Raw genomic sequence first — 20312 nt, forward strand, 5'->3', positions numbered from 1 at the left:
ACAGCAGACCCTGGGTCCTCAGCAGGTCTTGGGCACAGCAGCCACACTTCAAACTCCAGTGTCTCCAGCAGTCCATTAGTCACAAAGTCAGTCAGAGTATCCAGGGCAGAGTCCAAAGTCAATAAGCCAAGTCATAGTCCAAGGTCAGATTCAAAAGTCAGTCAAATCAGTCAGAGTATCCAAGTCAAAGTCAATAAGCCAAGTCAGTCAGTTATCTTCTCCAACCTGCACTCCTTCTCCAACCCACACCCCCCTTCCTGCCTCAGGTGCTCCTTATATCCCTGAGGGCCCTATTGCCTTCAAGTGGCTGCAGCTGTGCAACACACTCTGCTGGATGCCCAGGCCTTACCCTTAAAGGGTACACTGCTGACACCACATGCTACCTCCTCACCAGATCTTCCAGGATTCCAATACATATGGCAGTTATGACATCTGCTTATCTTACATGGATACTAGAGAACTCCCCCCCCCACCTTCCAGAGGCACCCTGCTGGAAGGAAAAAAGGACACAGACACCAGAGGTGGGGAAGAGAAGAGGGGGGGGCAGCCACAGGCCAGCTTCTGCCCTGCCTGCCTGCCTGCCCTCCCTCACTCAGGCTGCAACCCTCTCCACACTATCCTGGGAGTAAGCCCCATTGGCTACAATGGGACTTCTGAGCAGACATGTTGGTTGGAGCTCTCAGGTTGCAGTCCTCTCCACACTTTCCTGGGAGGAAGCCTCACTGACTACTTGTGAGTAGACCTGCATAGGAGGGGGCTGAGGCTGCAGCCCTTCACACCTTCCTGGGAGTAGCCCAGGGACTACATCGGGGCTTACTCTGGAACAGACCTTCGCGGGCTCCCACTCACCCGTCCTTGCACTTGGCCTAGAGCAGGCTCCAAGGCTGCCATCCCAGGCACCCTTTCCTGGGAGTAAGCTTCATCCTCTGTAATGGGGCTTACTACTGAGTAGACACACAGGATGTCTCCTCAGCTGTGGAAGAAAAGCCTCTCCTTGCACTGAGTGGGGACCTGCTCAGGGAAAGGCAGGCTGCAAGGGCTTGCAATGGCTGAGGAGGTGGGCGTCCTGCTGGAGAGTTGGGGAAGGGAAAAACAGGGAGTTTAAGCCTGCAGAGCGGGCAAAATTGAAAAGGGAAACCAATGTGGGGCAGGTGGGGATGAAGGGAGAGGAGGGCAGTGAGCTCAGGGGGTGGAGGGAAGCAGCTTGCCCTCCCAACACAGATGCCTCCTGTTAGCCCCTTTGCCACTTTCACCTGGAGGAGCCGCAGCAGACAGCTGAAAGAGCCACATGCGGCTCTAGAGCCGCAGGTTGCTGACTCCTGGCCTAGTGTCTAATGTATATGCTAAAAGGCTTTTGTTCAAGTCTCAGCACATTTATATGGGAGGCTGTAATAACACTTCCATTACTAGGTGACTGAGAGAGTATGAATTACTTTGTTTCTTATTTTTATATAGTACTTTTTCCTAAATGTTTAAGAGACTTTAATTGAATTGTAGTAAGAACAGCTGTTGTACATGCTAGTCAATCAAGTATATAAATTAAATTATTCCTTTTAAAAAAATTGTGTGCTTTTTAGATTTCAATATATTAATAGCTTTTAAATAAGGGAATAGAGGATTATAATGGTTTTATAGCATTGAACCTATCCTTATTCTTGTGTTAGAAATCTGAATAAAAGGCATTGCACAATTCCACACATCCACTAGATGTCACAAGTATTACAGGAGCCTGAGAGGTTACTAAGGGCCTGGTGGAAATTCAACAACATATCACTGAACTTCACATATTTCACTGTTTCCACATGGTAGATGCCAGAAGCATCTGATACAGTGTGATGTAGAAGCAAGGTACAACTGGAATAATGAAATTTCAAAAAATAAACCTTTCTAAAGGGCTAGTTCTAACAGTCCTATTGGGCATTGTAAATGCCTCAGGTGCACTTGATACTCTTTTTACGTTCCTGGCTTTTGGTCGTGTTTTTATGGAAAGATTAATTGAACTTCAGTTTAGGAATATTCGGTAATCCCTCTCAGGACATACTATAACAGCTGGTATTTCTGTATTGCAGCAAATGGATTCCATGCAACAGTCAGCAGTACTTATAGCTAGATTCTGACACAAAATTACAAAGCATTTTGAAACAATTTTTAGCCAAGGGAAACATTGCTGAAAATATGTAACTTAATTTACAAGTTTGAAGAAGGAGAATCTTGTTTCATTCCAACAAAATTTTAAGCTTTTTACTGGTAAGGATTTCACCAGGTCATTTACTGTTCATTAATATATACACAGATATTCTGAAGGGAATAACTTTCATACCACACAACTTTTCTAAAGTAAGTGGTTTTGAAAGTTAATATTGAGGAATTTAACCACAGTAAAGAAAAATGGGGAATGGCATCCACATTCGTTAATGCGAGGATTCTCCAGATTAATAAATAAGGCCTTGGTCTTCAAATATTTGCAACCTTAATTAGTAATTGTGAAGTCCATATGTTCATTAATATGGATAATATCCTTTTGATAAGAAATCAGAAATTCAAGGCACAGAAACTGTTGAATGATCAGAAGCGGAATATTTTTTTAGAAAGTTAGTTGGCTGTAATAACTGGTTGATTCTGCAATAACTATGTGGCTTTGTGTATCCAGGCTTTAAAATTTATTTCGTTTTGACATGGGCAGGTTACCCTTACCCAAGGACAAACTGAACTGATGCTTTACAGAATGTGTACAGTGTGTCCTTGGTTTATCTCAAGTGGGATTTAAAAAAAAAAAATAATCTGTATTAATTTGTATGTAGATATTCCCGTTTTTAAGAATTAGTAAATGGAGTTGTGATTGAACATAATGGCCACAGTTCAATGCTAACTTATATCAAGTTGACTGATGTCCTTAAGGAGACCATAGTTCTGACTTGTTTATAAATTAAATATTAATAATCATATCAAACCTCTAAAAGTTTCAAGTCAGCCACTGTAACTTTGTTCTTTATTAATGAAATAAACCATAAGAAAAGCTGCCTGTACTGGAAAGGTTTTTGTTTTAATTATTAAACACCATCTCTACACTAGAATGAGTTCCTTTTTGCCATTGGGAAACAATGAATTATAGATAACAAAGTAAATATTCCTGAAAAGTAATCCATCATCTTTTTAATAAGTGATCATGTGTACAGTAATAATGTCATGGTTCTGTAGCCATCCATAGAAATGACACACAATGCAAAAGTGACCAGAATAGAAACTTGTAATAGTTTAAAATAGCTTATAGTGATACACACAACTATCTTTGTGAATATAGCTAATGTCACTTTACATTTATTACACTTTTTCATAGTGATGATGTGGGGAGGGGGGAAACTTGCTGTTGCCTGTGTTGCTTTCACTAGAAGAGACATTTTATAATACTAAGAGCTAGTATTATAAAATGATACAAAACAGTGAGTATGGAGTGTGATGCTTTGTTACTCCCGCAAGTAATCATTCTTAACCCTGATTTCCATTTCAGTCGTCTAATGACTCAACTCAAAAGTGTCCAATCCATATAAGTTAACTTCTAGTTTCAGTTCTAAAACTTGAAATTATTTTGCTATATTGAAACATAGCAACTGAACTAGCTTTTTTGAGTTGGCAACAAAGATCTGAACTTGAAATCTGCTGAAATGAGTATTTCCCTCATGAAAACCTGAAAAAGATTAGGATTCTGACAGTAGTGTATCCCATAAGTATTTGAGTGTTTCAGCTGCAAAATACCTACCTAGTTTGCAACTGTGAAAGGAGTTCTTTGAAGTTAACTTTAGTCTTGTTTTTCCTGAACAGTCCCCCCCCCCCCCGTGCAAACTGCTTTTGAAATCAAGAGGAGTTTCAAAAGCAGTTAGTGTGTGTATACGTGTGGGAGTGCATTACTTAAATTCAGTAGCTTTGGTACACAAGCCTTGTGTGAGTTCTAACATTTGTTTTGTATGCTGATTGTATTTACACACAAATGTGTCTATGATTATATTTAGATTAGATTTTAAAAAAAATGAATAGTGCATAATAATTCTGAGATTCTAAAATACTTCATTTTGTAATTTAAATACAAGTCCATTTTAGAAATAGGTTTTTAGTTGCTAAATCAGATTTTAAACTTTTTGATGAATTAGATAGTTGCAAAATTAACCATTTTTTATGTTCTTCCCAGGGCAGCTTTGAAAATTCCTAATCTTTGTAGACAACAGGACTGCAAGTAGTTTAACTGAAACAAACGATCTCCTTCTGCCAGAAGTGCTGTTCTGGAGGCTGTCCGTGCTGTAGAACAAAATCATGCCAGCTTTATCGACTGGAGCAGGAAGTGATACAGGTAGATAAGCCTGGGACTACTAACTTCTACATCAGGGGTGTCAAACTTGTTTTATGTGGAAGGCTAAAGTTAGCATTCATGGTGCCTGCTGAGGGCCAGATGTGATATTATTGAGCAGAAAGAGACATCATTAAGCCTATAATGGCCAGAAATAAAGACTTTGTTCTCTCATATACACTCATTAGCTGCAAATGACAGAAAAGAAAATGTGCTAATCTTGCTCATATTTTCAAGATATGAGAGAGCCCGATTATGATGCTGGGTGAACCCCATAAGAACAGGGTCAGATAAACTGCTTCTGGGGGCCGCATTCGGCTCATGGGCCTTATGCCCATCAGCCCCACATACTTGCACTATTAGACTGTATTGATGTAAGGTTGCAATCCTGTACACATTTACCAGGGCGAAAGCCCCACTGAACATAGTGAGACATACCTCTGAGTAAACCTGTATAGATTTGTGTCATATGAGCAGTAACTTGCATGTCTCCCTATACCAGCTCCTGTTTTGTGTGCTGCATGTATAAAATGGTATTGATGCATGACTAGTTGCACCAGAATGAGGATGCATATACATATATGCATACTGTTAAAAGCAACTGCATGAAGGTAGGCACCATCCATGTTTGCACAAGAGACTGGATGGACATCCAAGTATGTCCTAATCCAGTGTTTTTCAAACTGTGGGTCAGGACCCACTAAGTGGATCACGAGCCATTTTCAGGTGGGTCCCCATTCATTTCAATATTTTATTTTTAATGTATTAGACTTGCTGATACCATGGTATGTGACTGCTTTTGGGGAAATGTTACAGATCTGTACTTTTAACAAGCTACTATGTATATGCTTTTAACAATGATAGTAAATGGAACTTACTCCTGGGTAAATTTGAATAGGATTGCAGCCTAGGATTGTTAAAACTCTTCCTATTTATCATGTTCGTCCAGTCATGACATCGCTTATGGTGGGTCCTGACAGACCCTTATTCTAAAAAGTGGGTTCTGGTGCGAAATGCTTGAGAACCACTGTCCTAATCCAATAAAGTTTGCACACATGGTAGCAGGAAGCCTGTGTAAGTCTTCCTCTGTTGGATTGGAGTATATATGTGTTTAAGAAAGCAGCTGGGAAAACAAAATGAGAAATCCTAGTGCATATTAAGATACAGAATTTGCAATTGCCTAATGTAATTGATTGATTGATATGTAATAAGTCATTAATCTGTAATGAGCATTTTCATATGCCATTACCTTCAACAATACATATAATTTTATTATGTTAATCACACCTAATAGTTTATAAACAAAGTGTACACATCTTCTTACATGTGTTTTTACAGTAAGTGTTCTGTCTTTATATTTTCCAGGGCCTTATGAAGTATGTTTGTGTTCCTCACTTATGTTGTCCTGCTGGTAGTATAGAGGTCCCTTGGAATCAGTGGGGACTCAGTTCCAGGACTCACACACCCCCATGGGCACTGATTTCCGCAGATAATTAAATCCGTGGTTGGCCTTCACATGGCCTCCTGGTCACGGCTGGAAGTGCCATCCAGTTGTGTCCAGGAGGTGTTCTGAGGCATGGGGAGGAAGGGAACTAGAACAGTGAAAACCAGAAGTGCCTTCCGGATGCCTCTGATGGCCTTCTTAGATGCAGAGAGGCCACATGCAGCCTCCTGGGCCTTAGGAGGCCTTCCAGACACAATTTGGAAGGCACTTCTGGTTTTCGTTAATTCTGATCCCTGCTTCCTCACACCTCAGAACACCTCCCAGATGCAACCAGAAGTCACTTCTGGTCACACCTGGGAGGTCTTTGAAGCCCTCTAGCTGTAAGGTCGGCAACCATGTTCACACTAGTGCTGAAGGCCCACTGTATGCAATTTATTCAAAATTGTTTGCTTGTTTTAGAAGAGTTGGGAGATCCAAATCTAGAGTTGGATCTTAACTTTTTGCACTGTTGCGCTCTGGCTGGGATCACTATCTGCACTTGGAAAAATCCTTTTTGAGAGAGGAACTCTCACCTCACAGGGGGAGCTTTTGGCCATAGAGCACTACAGCACAAAAGATGTTAAGAGCAAATCTCTAATAAAGAATATGCCTGATCTTGTTGTGCTAGCTTGTTATTATGTTATGGTATTCAAAACTTTTTATTTCTTTCTGGTTGCTTCTTCATATTAAAAAGTATAGAATCCTGAACAGAGAGTTCCTTCCTAAGATCTCCTGAAATGAGATTTAAAAATCTAGATTTATACTTTATCTTGTAAACAGATTTTATGAGAGTAACTAGGAATGGCTCAACACATTCCTTTCCTGTTGGTACAGCTGACCAATGGAACACAGGCTACAATCCTATCCACACTTTCCTGGGAGCAAGTCCCATTGATTATAATAGGACTTACTTCTGAATAGACATGCATAGGATTGGGCTCACAATTTCTTAAGAAGTTAGTGTTGCTTTCCATCTGAGAAAAGTCTGAGATGAGAGTAGATACACTTTGGGCAAGTTGATGAATTTAAGTGGGAGGGTTTAACTATTTTTGGAGTTCCTTGGAGTTTGTTGTAACACTTTCCAAGCTGCTGTTGGCTTACAGGTCTTGACAATGTGTGCATCGTAATTACTGAGGAGTAATGTGCATGTGTGTTTTTGACCCATGAAATATTAAGCTCATTTTGAAAGTCATAGACAGATTGTATTGCATGTTTTCTGTGGATGTTACCACTAAAAGTGGTGAAAGAACAGCAATATGTGCTATGAAAGTATCTTGGTTTACTATGCTATTCATATATGCCTGTTATGCACACAAATTTCTACAAAATTTCAGCATGCTTGTAACCATTAAAATGTCAGTGGAAGTAGATCTTTGAGGTATTGCATTGTTCAGTCACAAATTATATTGGAATGCACATACATTTGTGGCTAAATATTTTATAAATGTTGTCTGATGATTTTACAGAATGGTAAAATACACTGTAGTTGTGAAAAAATATGCCTGTTAGAAATAGCAAGAAACTATACTGATTATTCTGCCTTTGTCAAAGTGGAACACTTAAAGGTCGGTGTGCTCTGTTTTATTAATACAATAAAATTTTACAGTGTTGTTCTGGGCTTAGGTGTATGTTCTTTAGTGTTTATAACCCCTTAGTTACAGTAAAAACTGAAGTCTTACCTTGGCATTATGGTTCAGAATTTTGATGTAGTAAATTAACAAATGAAGATAAATGGTTGTCCATTTGTCTTAATATTGATTAAAAATCTTTGACATGATTAGTGCTTGCTTATAATATGTAAGAGTGATGGAATGCGTTGGCCATATTTTTTATCATTTAGGCCTACTTTATGGCTTCCACAGACTTGTTCTAATAATGAAGCTATGAAGGATATGACAAGAATGGTGATATTAAATTTCTCTAGACTAACAGTAAATTTTTCCACTCTGATGTCAAGAATGTTGAGCATCTGGACTCTGCTGTATGAGTAGTTTACCACGTGAGCACTTTCCCCAATTTCTTAGCCATTTATTCTCCTCCTAGGAACTAGCTGTCTTATGTAGAAAATAATAGTAACGGAAACTGTTCTGTAGATTTGGAAAAAGTTGTGTGCTGCTCATTTTTCTGTTATTTGTAAGAATTATTTTATTATACTTTTAAAAAATACTGTTATGACAGTGTGTCCATGTATTCAGTAAGATTAATACTGTTCAAGAAAACAGTACCACGGATGTACTGTAGACAATGTTTACATGTGCAAGCTACAATAATTGGTGCTAGGTTTTTATGCTTGGTGGAGGAGGGAGTCTTCTGACAGTTTTCTGTGTGAAGTACATCAGTGAACAACCTACATGCTTGACATTTTTCAACCATTCATTTTTTTCCTGTGTCCTCTTGAAAGCCATCTGATGACTGTTTGATCTAAATCTAAGTTCTAAATAAGGTAGATTTTCAATAAGAAAAATGATGTAATAGATGCTAAATTATTCTTGTCTAATGGATCTGAGATTTATGGCCAAGGCACTGAATAAATCAAAACACAGATGTAAGTTCGTTACTGTTGCATTTCTTTTCAGTTAAATGGTCAGATGTTTTAAATAAGCATCTCATCAAGTAAGATGAAACTGCATATTTATAGTTCAACAGGTGTAATGCTGGCAAATCACCCCCTCTCCATTTCTGGCTTGCATTTCAGTGGATTCTCCTGAAACTGAAAACTGCTGTGTGGGGTGTAGTGAGGAAGAAGATGATTCAACTTAAGTGAATACAGAACTAGGGAGCAACTTGCATCTTTAAAAACTGGGATATTCCCCACTGTCACAAATGTCACCCTTGGGGTAGGGAAGGACCAGGGGAGATTCCCAAGTCAACCAGGATTTAACCCTCCTCCACCTACACCATCCTCCACAAACCCCCAAGAGCAATGTTTATTTAGCTTACTCCAAGCCTCAGGTCCTATTAAATATTGCACTCAATTTTCATGTAAAAGATTTTTATTATAGCTTTAAGGGAGCTTCAATTGCTCCAATAACATATTTACATGATTTACAGTAGCTTAAAAACAAGAAAAGATCATATCTAAAAAGAGACTAAAATTACCAGCTTACAGGTCTCTCAGCATTTCTTCCAGTATAAAAGCTGTTAACCCCCAGCTCTCTTCCTCCTGCTGTGTGTCTTCAGGCACCCATGCCCAGGTTTTATTCTTTAAATTACTAATGCACTACACCTGGGTAACAAACACCCAACTTAATTTACCTTAAAGGGAAAGGCACTTGCCCCACCCCGTGACACCCACATCACACCTAAATACCTTCTTTAAGAAAGAGAGGTTACTAGTACTATATAAAGATGAAAATCCAATGTAACAAATAAAATCAACCTTTTTTTGAGTCACAAATTGGAATGTCTTAGGAAGACTGTCCATGTAGAGATCTTCAGTTGCTCTATTTAATAGCTACCCATGTGTTGATACAAATTCAAATAACTTTCCAACAAAGTACTTAGTTTTTCCTGCAATATTGGAAATGAGAAGTTCTAACAGAAAACAATTGTGTATTGGAATCACAGAAGTGACTTAGTGCTTTGTTTGTTTGCTTTTGTTTTGCTTGCTTGCTTGCCTGCTATAAAGCAGAGCTGGTGTGGAGAGTAGATAAACTTGCCATTTTTACAAGGATGTCTTTTTTTAATCCTAAGGACTGCAGGATTATTCCATCTGCAGATCTCAGCCACCACACATCAATCTAAAACCACAGAAAAATTTGAATTTAAAATGGTGCTGGTGAATGAGTGTGGCTAACTATTAAAGATATCAAAGCAGCTCTTCATTGGTGCCTTAATGCACAGGCATGTTCCAGACACACAGAAGAACAGTCAAAGTGTTAGCTAGTGTGATGTAGGTGGGAACTAAAATCTGGAGTAGAATGTGCAGTTCTGATTTTCATCTAAGAAGGATATTGTAGAGCTGGAAAAGCTACTGTGTTGCCCTTGTTTGGAAACATCATAGAACTATTACTAGGGCTCAAATGTACTAGGACAATTATTCTCAATCTTTTTAGCCATGTGACACACCTTCGGTGTGGCATTCAGCAACCCAGAAGCGCAGCAGAGCTCAAGCAGTGTTCCGCAACCCACCAAAAATTGGACTGCGGCCCACAGTTTGAGAACCACTATGATAGGAGCAATCAGTGCAGTTCATCATAACAAACCTAGGTAAGCTTTATTAGTTCAGGGATTAAAAACTTGAGAAAATAATGCTGTCTAGATAAGGATTCTGTTTTCTTGGGTTCCAAATTCTATCATGTATAGCCTACTGTTGTAAATTGTAACATTATCCCAGAAGCTCATTCTAAATTCTTAGTGTACATTTTTTATTCACCTTAATTTTATGGTTAATAAAAAATATATTTTATGGTGAATTAAATAAAATTATATCTACATACTGTGTGTGTGTGTGTGTGTGTGTGTGTGTGTAAAATAAATATTTAATGGTTTCTCTAATCACCTGGGATATAGGATGCCACTGAAGGGTGTTTATGAAAATTATCCACGCAGCCTGGCCACTGGGCAACTTGAAATCTTTTGTATGCAGTAGGACTTGTTTGCAGCAAAAATCTATTAGAATAGGGCACCCAGATTTGCGTGACCTAAGAGCAGGGTGCTCCCTACTCTGTTCAGCAAGCCGAATCTGGCCCCCAGATGTGCAGAACAGTCTATGCTGGGGAACTTCCCTACCATGCCACTGATTTCTCCCAAACTGCGTGCCAGCCAACCTCTTCCAGGATCAGTTATCCCAGCAGGCCTTGTGCCTGGATTGCTAAGCAGGCATGACTGGCCTATATGCAGTTTGGGGGAGATCGGCAGCACAGTAAGGAGGCTTCCCAGAGGTATAGAGCGTTCTGTTTGTGTTGGTGAAGCCTTTTCCAGAATGCGGTGGTCTCCCAATTTGGAGACCAAGTATCACACAGGCTCTAACCTTCCTTCCCTTTAATTAGCATGACCTGTTTTAGGAGTTCAGCACAATAGTACTCACTTGCAGATCAAAGTCCTGCCTAGCTCCCAGGAGTGCCAGCCAGAAACCAAAACTGGTCTTCTGGAGACCTGCTGGAGCCCATGCTCCAGCTGCAGTTGTGTTGGAGCCCAACACAACTGCTTTCAGCATGATGGGGACTGTTCAACATCTTGTGTGAGCTGTGAGATGAGGACTCCCTCCACTGCTTGCTATTTCACGTCTGTGATGCAGCAGTGGCAGTGATGGAAAGGCCTGTCTTGCTTTGTGCAAGGCCTCTTATAAACCTTGAACTATTGCAAGACCTTCATTTATACATATAAGTTCCATCTCTAATAGATTTATGTAAATTTATTCAAATTTGAAATGTAAATTGTTTTCTTTCTGGCTCCCGACACAGTCTCAGAGAAATGTGGTCTTCCTGCCAGAAAGTTTGGACACCCCTGTTCTAGAGCAAGGGCGTCAAACATAAGGCCCATGGGCCAAATGCGCCCCCATTTATTTGCCCTCCATTATAATTGAGGTCTCTCATCTTGATAATTGGGCTCTCTCATATCATGAAAATGTGAACAAGATTTGCACATTTTGTTTTATGTTTGCACCTAATGAGCTCCTACATGAGAGCAAAGTGCTTATTTCTGGCCAGTGTCTATTAAATCAGTGGTTCTCACACTTTTAGCACCAGGACCCACTTTTTAGAATGAGAATCTGTCAGGACCCACCGAATGTGATGTCATGACTGGAATTGACATCACCAAGCAAGAAAATATTTAATACTCCTAGACTGTAATCCTACCCACACTTACCCAGGAGTAAGTCCCATTCACTATCATTGCTAAAAGCATATACTTAGTAACCTGTTAATAGTACAGATGTGTAACATTTTCCCAAATGCAGTCACATACCATGGCAGCATCAAGTCTAATATATTAAAAATAAAATATTGAAATGAATGGGGACCCACCTGAAATTGGCTTACGACCCACCTAGTGGGTCCCAACCTACAGTTTGAGAAACATTGGTCTTTCATTATGTCACTTTCGTCCCTTAGCAGGCACCCTGAATGCTAACTTTGACCCTCTGTATGTAACCAGGTAGACATCCCTGTTCTAAAGATTGCTTTCTGTTTTATTCAAGGCAGCAATGAGATCCAGCTTATTCTCTGGCTGAGTTAACAGTGTACATTTAAAACTTGCCCCAGTATCTCTTATAATACACAGGATTCCATAGCAGATAAATCAGTACAAAAATTTCCTGTAGCGCAGAAGAAAACCACTGTTATAGGTATATCGTGAAATATTTCAGTATGTGTCTGAGTTAGGGCAGTACCACATGCCAAGCTTTGAAAGCATGCCATTGGTCCAGTGCAGATGTGACCATCTCAGTCCAACACATTTACTTTATTATACTAGAAGAGCTGTGTGAGTTCAGGCACTTCCTGTGAACCGACCTAAATTGAAAGTTTCTGGTATGTTAAACTACCATTTCCTGCGACATACAAACTGGAAAATAGGAGTGTTTAGACATTCATTTCAAACCAGAGTTTTGTTGGGAGCATTGAAACCACAGTTTCCAATTTCAAATGTCTTAGTATACAATGGCTTGACAAACAGGAAAGCGTTTGATTTGGCTGGGTGTGGCAATGGGGCAGGAATAGGAAAGGAGCATTTAGGTACACAGTTAATACCCATGTTTTGAACCAGGATCATTTTGTCTTACCCAAGCCACTGTCATGTGGAAAATGTTGTGTGATGAAGTTTTCACCAACTGAACACTAAAAATGTAATCTTTCTCACTTCCTTTATCTCTTGTGGTTTTGATTTTACTGGTTGCAAATGAAGGCCCTGGGACATATTAAAAACACAAAAACAGATCCATGAAAAACGGAAATGATTTCCTCCAACATCATTGCTGTTAGGAAATGGTTTACAATTAATGTTTTTGTACTGTAGATATAAATCCCAATCGATTGTAGTTCAGAAATATAGGGCTAATCTTTAATTTTTTTCTTAACTGTTCATTTTCCTTTCAACTGCATAATTTCTCTTTTTAGAGGAAAAGTGCAGTTACCGTACAATTGATTGGTTTAACACTTACATTTAAACCTTCTTAAAAAGATGGGATGGAAAGAGATCTTTGATGTTCTCTTGGTCAGTTCCCTTTTTAAACAATTCCTGTGTTTGCTTTTGTCAAGTGCTTACTACTTTAAAAGAAAAGTGGATGCCACACTTTCCACATGATGTAAGTGTGGCTTGTTGATAAATGTTCAGATAGCATCCACTGGTATGCTGAAACCCCATAGTCATGTGTGTATTTAACACCAGGTACTTTACTTCTATAAATTCAGCTGATGAAGCAAACACCAAGCCTTTAACTAACGATCTTTGAGTATAAATGCGACCTGTTACAAGTTATTATATAGTGTTGGTTTGGTACACCCAGGAATGTATTCCCTTGTTTTTATGTCTAGGAAGTACTGTAAACAAGAATAGTTTTAATAGAAAGCAAAATTTGAAATATGAGTATCATCTTCCCAAAGCTCATAGAAAATAATGCCTGGAAGGAATTTTTTCAAGCATACTTTACTAAACAATGCTAGCAAAAGGAAGGGAAAATATTATTATCTGTTCCCAAAGGTGCTGTATCTAATTTTAGAAGAGGTGTCTGATACCTTTAAAGATTGTGTGACAATGTTGACTTTAAATCCAGAAACTATTTTTTAAGGAGATGATTATCGCATTGATACACTGCCTGTTAAATAAGCAGTCTATCTTGGAAACCTGTCTAACATTTTTATAGAGAAACCAGACAAATTGTTTTCAGTCGTACTTGCTTCCTAAGGAACGTATTCAGGATTGCAGCCTTGGAATAAAATAATAGTTGCATCATGCATATTGGTTAAGGTTGTAAATTTTCATTGTTTACACAGACTAGGGCAAGGAGAAAGGGACGTGTTCATTTTTTTTATGACTACTATCTGTAGTCCCACTGGAAACGTTAAAACATTATACTATGAATTATCTGCTCATGCTAGGTTAGCTCCCTAGAGAGGGCTGCTGCAACTTGTGTTGGTCTACTTCTTAGACAGCAGCATGATGGATAGTTTTCTGCTGCAAGCTACTGTGAAAACACTGTGCTACTGTCTGCCCCTGGGAAATGGCTGTGAGATGTGCCACAAATACATGGGAGCAGCCATTGCTTTAAATCCCTGTAGAGAAGCCTGAATAAATCCTGTGCACTCGTACACTCAAAACTGTGGGTCAAGCATGTAAGAATTTTGCTCAGCAGTTGAATGTTGAACACCTAGCAACGAAGTTTTATTCTGCTGTTCATTTGTTACACCCAAAATCTTTTAAAAAGCAGTGTATTGGTGAGAAGTATTTAGAGAAACCGCAAACTCTTTTTAATGGACCACCCTATCCATTTTCTGTTCTTATAAGGATGTTTTTCCTATTCATGACTCATTTCACTTTAACATTAAGGGAAATGGAATAACGATTAGCCAAAGGAATGTGTGTGTTTCTGGGTTTTGTCCCTTTCCAAAAAGCTTTATGAATTCTTGGTGCAGTGTTAAGTAAATATGTTGCTATAGAAGCTTTAGCAACTGTTAATAAAGTAAAAAGTACTCTGCTAGTAACTTTTTTTTCTTAGCTCTAGTTCTTTAACGTTGGCTACCTTCAGACCCACTACTGGCTTAATATAATGTGGTGCAGGCAGCAAGTTACACAGGAGGGTTAAGTGAAATTAATGAGATCACCCTTAGCTTTCACTTTGTGTTTTATTTTCACTTTATAGGTTTGTATGAGCTGCTGGCTTCATTGCCAGCCCAGCTGCAGTCACATGTGGACAGCCAGGAAGAGTTGACCTTCCTTTGGGATATGTTTGGTGAAAAAAGCCTCCATTCACTGGTAAAGGTAAACCACACTTAAATGGTCATTCTTATTTGAGAAGCGCTTATGGAAAAACATTTTGAGCAGCTTCTAGTAAACCAGGAATCAAACTGTTACTCAGTTAAGACAAAACAGCCCTGTTTCAGCCTTCTGCTTTGCGAGGGATGGAAGTTGTTAAGGATTCTACCAAAAATACAGAGATGATTTCATTTAATAGTGATGTTTTGGCAGTATATACTAATGTAACAAACATATGATGTTTGCCCTTGTTTAGAATGAGGTAGCACGAAATAGTAGCAGGAAATCTGAGACTCCTTCATGGTCAACATTCAAGGCCTGGAGTTTAGCTTAAGTAAACAAATGTTCACAGCAAAAATTAGATGGGATATATTTTTGAGGTAAAAGATGGCAACAGTTCAGTAGCCACATTAATTTAAAATAATTTCCTTTAACAAAGTCAACTGAAATTCTAGGAAGACTCTTTATTTGGCTTGCATCCATTGAAAATTGTGTTCAGCATATAAATGCATTGAAGTAGATCATGAATAAAATAAACTTGAGAGAGTAATTCATGGATGGGCCAGTGAAAAATGGTAATTGTTCATGTATATAGTAGTTTCTAATCTGCAAAATGCTTTACTATTTCTGTTGTTTTCATCCTCTGAGAGGAATCTGCCCAAGGTAAGCCCTGTACACCATGCTTGTAATAAATTCTAGTCTCAATCTTGCATTGGAGAGGGAGGATTGTAGCAGAAATAGGGAAGTGCCTTTTAGGAAATGGCTGGAGAGTACCAGGGTTTACTCTGGGCAAGTACACACAATTAGGAAAGGAAGAAGGGGAGAAGTGTGTGATACCTTATCTGTGCTTGGCTGCATTTTCACCTAGAAGGATTATGTTTGTAATCTTTCAAGCATCCGAAAAATAGGTAGTCACAGGATGTAGCAAGTTTCAAAATTGTCATTTAAGTTTGCAGACTTGGCATTGTTCTGTATGTGTAGCTGCTTTGGAAGCCTGAGTTATAGAAATGGTCAAAATCATCTTTTTCCAGATCTGTATTGTTGGATGCCTCACTCTTTTCTGTCAGATGCTGAAAACCAGTATTTAACTTCATCTCTTAGAAGATATCCTAATGTAATTTGAATGATGTAGCAGGCCTGGAAGATAGTTGGAAGCTTCAGCTTGTCCAAAATGTGATGGTCACTTGTTTTATCTGTTGTGAGCATGTTACACTAGTGCTCTAATGTCTGCACAAGTACCTTGTCTTCTGCACCACAGCTCATGAAGTTAGAAAGATAACACAGGTTAGACCCCAATCCTGAACTCTTCAGCGCTTGCGGTATGAGTGTACTGCCAGCGTTCGTTGTTGTAAACGTGCCATAAGGCATGTTTACAGCTCCCTCTGCATAGGGACCACCGGCACCAGCCTAGTGCCACTCAGCACTGAGCTAAGCACCGGACAGACGCCACCCGGAGCAAGGGAAGAGGTCCACCAAATCCGATGCTCCATGTTGGGCTGAAAAACCCAACATGAAGCCCTTTCGGTCTGTGCTGGCAAAATAGCCGGCGCAGATTGGAGAGAACCCATTGAGGGAACTGTGCCCTTACCTAGGGGAAGGGAACAAGTGTTCCTTTCCCCCGAGGAGACTCCAGTAGCTGCTGCAACACCCATTGGATGCAGTAGTAGCCATTTTGGTACCTCTGCTCCTCTGGGCGCCGGGCAGCTTAGAATTGGGCTGTTAGTCTCCATATGCCTCATATAGCCTCCATCCCTAAGCATCCATCATAGATCATCCATCATGCATAATTTTATACATCTCTACAATATTCTCCCATATGTTTTGTAAACTGAGGCTGCAATCCTATACTCACTTCCAGGGAGTAAGCTCCATTGAATACAGCAGAACTTGCTTCTAAGTAGATAAGATTGTGCTGTAAGAAGCCCCAAACTATTATGCTGTAAGAAGCCCTAAACTATTTTCTTATAGTAAAAGTGCTACAACCCCTTGATCATTTCAATTGCTTTTTAATTGCCGCTTAAATTTAGATAAGAAAAATCAAGTGTGCTTTGTTAACCTGATAAAGAACAGTGAAGAAAGAAGAGATGATTTGCATCAAATGGCATGTAGATATGGATCTCAAGAAATTTTTAAAATCAAGGAACCCAAAAAAGTATCCTGACACAAAAAATCATGAAAACCAGAGGGTTGTGTCAAACATTTATTGTGATTTCTCTGAAACCAGTGCATTCTTCAGTGGTAGGAATGTTAAAAATCCAGAAAAATATTTTTGGAGCAGTTGTACTTTAAGCAACTTCCAATTTGCTGCTGGGAGAGTTCCAAAGAATAGTAGTAAAGCTGCCAAAATGAAAAAGGAATGGAGACTTCTTCATCACTTAAAGACAAATAACTTTTTTGAGGGAAATATGACCATTTGTCAGTAAAAAATTCCTGATAAGCATGTAGAAATTCCCGTTTTTTGTTCATTTCTTATTTTTCTTCATACTGTGTAAACATTGTTTCACCTGGAGAGTAATCAGAGTTCAACCTTTTCAGTGTTAATTCTCTAAATTGACAATGAATATGAACATTGAAAATCTTAGCTTTGTGTGTTCCATTGGAAACTAAGAAGATAGAAACTTACTTGGCTTTAAAACATATTGCCCAATCCTATCCCCCACCATTACTGAGTGTGCAGCTACACATGCTGCATCCTGTGGTGAGGAAGCCTGCCAGAGATAATGCACCTCTGCACAGGCCTCCTGGTGGCCTATGGGTCTCCTTGGACCTACGCTTGCTATATAGCTGGCACTAGTCCGAGGAGAGAAAAGGGGTGAGGCAGGTTCAAGAAGAGGGGATATCTTCCTGGCATATTCATGGTACAGGAATCCTCCCCCTCCTTACCATGATGACCCCATAACTCCCTTACCAGCTCTTGCAGAGCTCCTGGAAGCAGCTGTCATAGCTATTTGCATCAGTGGCCTGGAAGCAAACTGCAGCAGCCTGGCTTTCCCACTGTTGTAAAGATCCTTGTGTTGCCAGAAACACAAGTTCCAGAAGCACAAGACTTCATAGGGCCTGGAGCCATATTTACTTATTCTACTAGAACAAATATACAATGGGCCCTCCTTATCTGCAGGTTTGGCCCCTGCGGATTTGACCCAACACAGGTGTTAACCTGTGCTGGAGAGCCTCACATGATCTCACATGACCTCCCAGAGGCAATCAGAAGTGTCTTCCGGTCACATTTCAAAGGTGTTCTGAGGCATGGGAACACCTGGCCTCAGGGAAGCCTGCTGGAGGCATCCAGCAGGCACTTCTATTTTTTTTAATCAGAAGTGCCTTTCGGTAGACTCTGATAGGCCTTCTGAGATGCGAGGAGGTCGCATGCTGCCTCTCCACGCCTCAGAAGGCCTGCTGGAGGCTTCTGACATGCAGTTGGTAAGTTAGAAAGACCCAACAGCTTCTCCTTCCGTGTCTGCACATGCATGTGCACAAACTTTTGCACTCATGTTCTCCTCTTTCTCTACCCCCCTTCCCCTGCAGAATGTACAGTATGGATTCTGGTTATAATTGAAAAGGGTCGAAAAAGCAGATCATCGAAAAGCAAAAATATTAGCAATAAACATTATTTATTCCCACTCTTGTTTCTTGTTCTGTACTTAGTTACCAATTCATAAAAGGCTTGTTCACATCTTCCTTGTTCTCTCTGTGCAGTCTTACTTAGTGGAGGTCTGCATGTGTGTGGAGCTGACCTCAAGTTTCCAGAGTGTCAGGCCTTTGGCATCCCAGGCCCTGAATTGTTATAAGCCAGGATGTGGCAGGAAGCCTTGATGTCTAGGCTGGTGTACAGAATGTAAATGAATAGAACTGCAGCACTGTGTATGTAATCAGTTGCACCTGTGCTAGGTGGGTGCCATGTGACTTGAGGTGATGTATGCAAAGTTACATAGGCAATGAAGGAGTGGGTGCAGTGCACCACTTGGCAGCCAGTCAGAGTTAGTCATAAAACCGTCATGAGACTGAGGTCGCCCCACTCTGATTGGCTGGACCCGGTATATATGGGGGCAAGAACAGACACGAAGTGTGGGTTGTTGTGGTGGATGTTCTAGGTAAAGTGCTGCTGGTTTGTTTTCTGACTTGGACTGCTTATCGTGACTGTGCCTTGCTGTATCCTTGACTTCTGGACCATTTCACTGACTACTCTTCTGCCTGCTCCTTACCAATACATACTAATACGATCAACAAGTCGTTGCCTGTGGCTTTGTTTGGGACCAGTTGCTTCCTGTGCTGCCCCACTGCTGTGCCACTGCAATACTCTGCTGCTGACAAGGAGGCACATTCCATCCTCCTCTGCCAGCTTGACACAGAGCTTTGCTGAGTGTTCTGTCCCTGCGCTTGTGTGGGTGGATCCTGTGCACAGTTGCATGCCTCAGGCGCAGAAAGCAAACCTTATCTCTCAGTTTCTTTTCAGCCACCATTAAGTACTACCAAAAGATTCAGGCTTACCTGCCTCTAAACCACTGCTGGAGCTTTCCAACGTGTACCTGCTGATTAAAGTTTTAGCACCATCATGTGCTGCTTGTTTTGGCACAACTGATGAGTGCTTTCTTCAAACTGGTGACCCCAGTGGACCTGTGGCTACTCACTTTCAAGATAGTATCCTTAGTGGTTGTAATTTAGCAAACAGGGCCAGTGAACTTCATGCTCTGCAATCTGATCCTCTGTTTATCAGCTTTAACAATGACAGGTAGTGTTAAGGCTGCTTTTTACCTTCTTGCCTAAGGTGATCTCAGAATTCCCCATAAACCAAAGTTTGAGCCTGCCTGTCTTTTTTCAAAGCCGAAAATCAAAGGGAAAATGGCACTGCATGTGTTGGATGTTAGACAAGACCTTTTCTTCCATATCATTTTAGATAGGTAAAAGATTTCTCTTCTGGTGTTAGAGACTCATAAAGGGAGAAAACTATATCAGCCCAATGGCGAGTCCATTGGGTGATGGGCATGATCTTCCTGGTTTACTAGCTGGCAAATAGAATTTCCAGCATCACTGAAAGTACTCTCCAACCAGCGACGTTTCTTCTGTTGCCAACCTGAGTGGTATTCCACTCCTAGAGCTCCTCATGGCAGCAATTGGGTCAACATTGTTAACATTTATCAGGCAGCATAAGTTTGAGAACAGATGCCTAATTTGGGCAAACAGTGTTACCAAACACCTTCTCATAATTGACCTGCACCCAAGTTAAAGGGCCAAACCTACCTAGTCTCTGCTGTACGTGACTGCATAGATGCCATGAAGGAAGTGCAGGCATCGCTTATCTGAAATCATAGTTTATTTGACAAGCTGTGAAAACAAATCACAAATCAGCCTGGCCACACCTTCTGCAGATCTGGTGTTCAAGTCCCTGCATTGGTTCCTCCTGCCAGGCTTCTCTAAGTAGAAAATTTGAACTAGGGAGTTCTCACAGAAACAGAAGGATTGGGTAGCTGGAGGTTCTGGATTTCCTTTTGACATGTCCTGCCCCTTCTCCCCCCCCCCCCCTTGGCAAATTCTGTTTGTACAGTAGGAGAGAGGAACTATTATGTATGTAAGTATGAA

At 40.3% G+C, this 20312-nt stretch overlaps 1 protein-coding gene across 7 annotated transcripts in view; it reads left to right on the forward strand.

Annotated features, from left to right (window-relative positions):
- MPP7 (MAGUK p55 scaffold protein 7) overlaps positions 1-20312 on the forward strand; it is a 123729-nt gene that overhangs the window by 26901 nt on the left and 76516 nt on the right. For 5 of the 7 annotated variants that reach the window (XM_066627153.1, XM_066627152.1, XM_066627154.1 and 2 more), the window contains 2 exons: positions 4184-4342; positions 14623-14741. In XM_066627153.1, coding sequence (XP_066483250.1) covers positions 4306-4342; positions 14623-14741 — 156 coding nt within the window. In that variant the 5' untranslated portion in view covers positions 4184-4305. Of the gene's footprint in view, positions 1-4183; positions 4343-14622; positions 14742-20312 lie in introns of those variants that run through there. The other 2 variants (XM_066627158.1, XM_066627159.1) reach the window with 2 other exon arrangements.

Source organism: Tiliqua scincoides, chromosome 5 (assembly GCF_035046505.1).
Source record: "Tiliqua scincoides isolate rTilSci1 chromosome 5, rTilSci1.hap2, whole genome shotgun sequence".
NCBI classification, from domain to species: Eukaryota; Metazoa; Chordata; class Lepidosauria; order Squamata; family Scincidae; genus Tiliqua; species Tiliqua scincoides.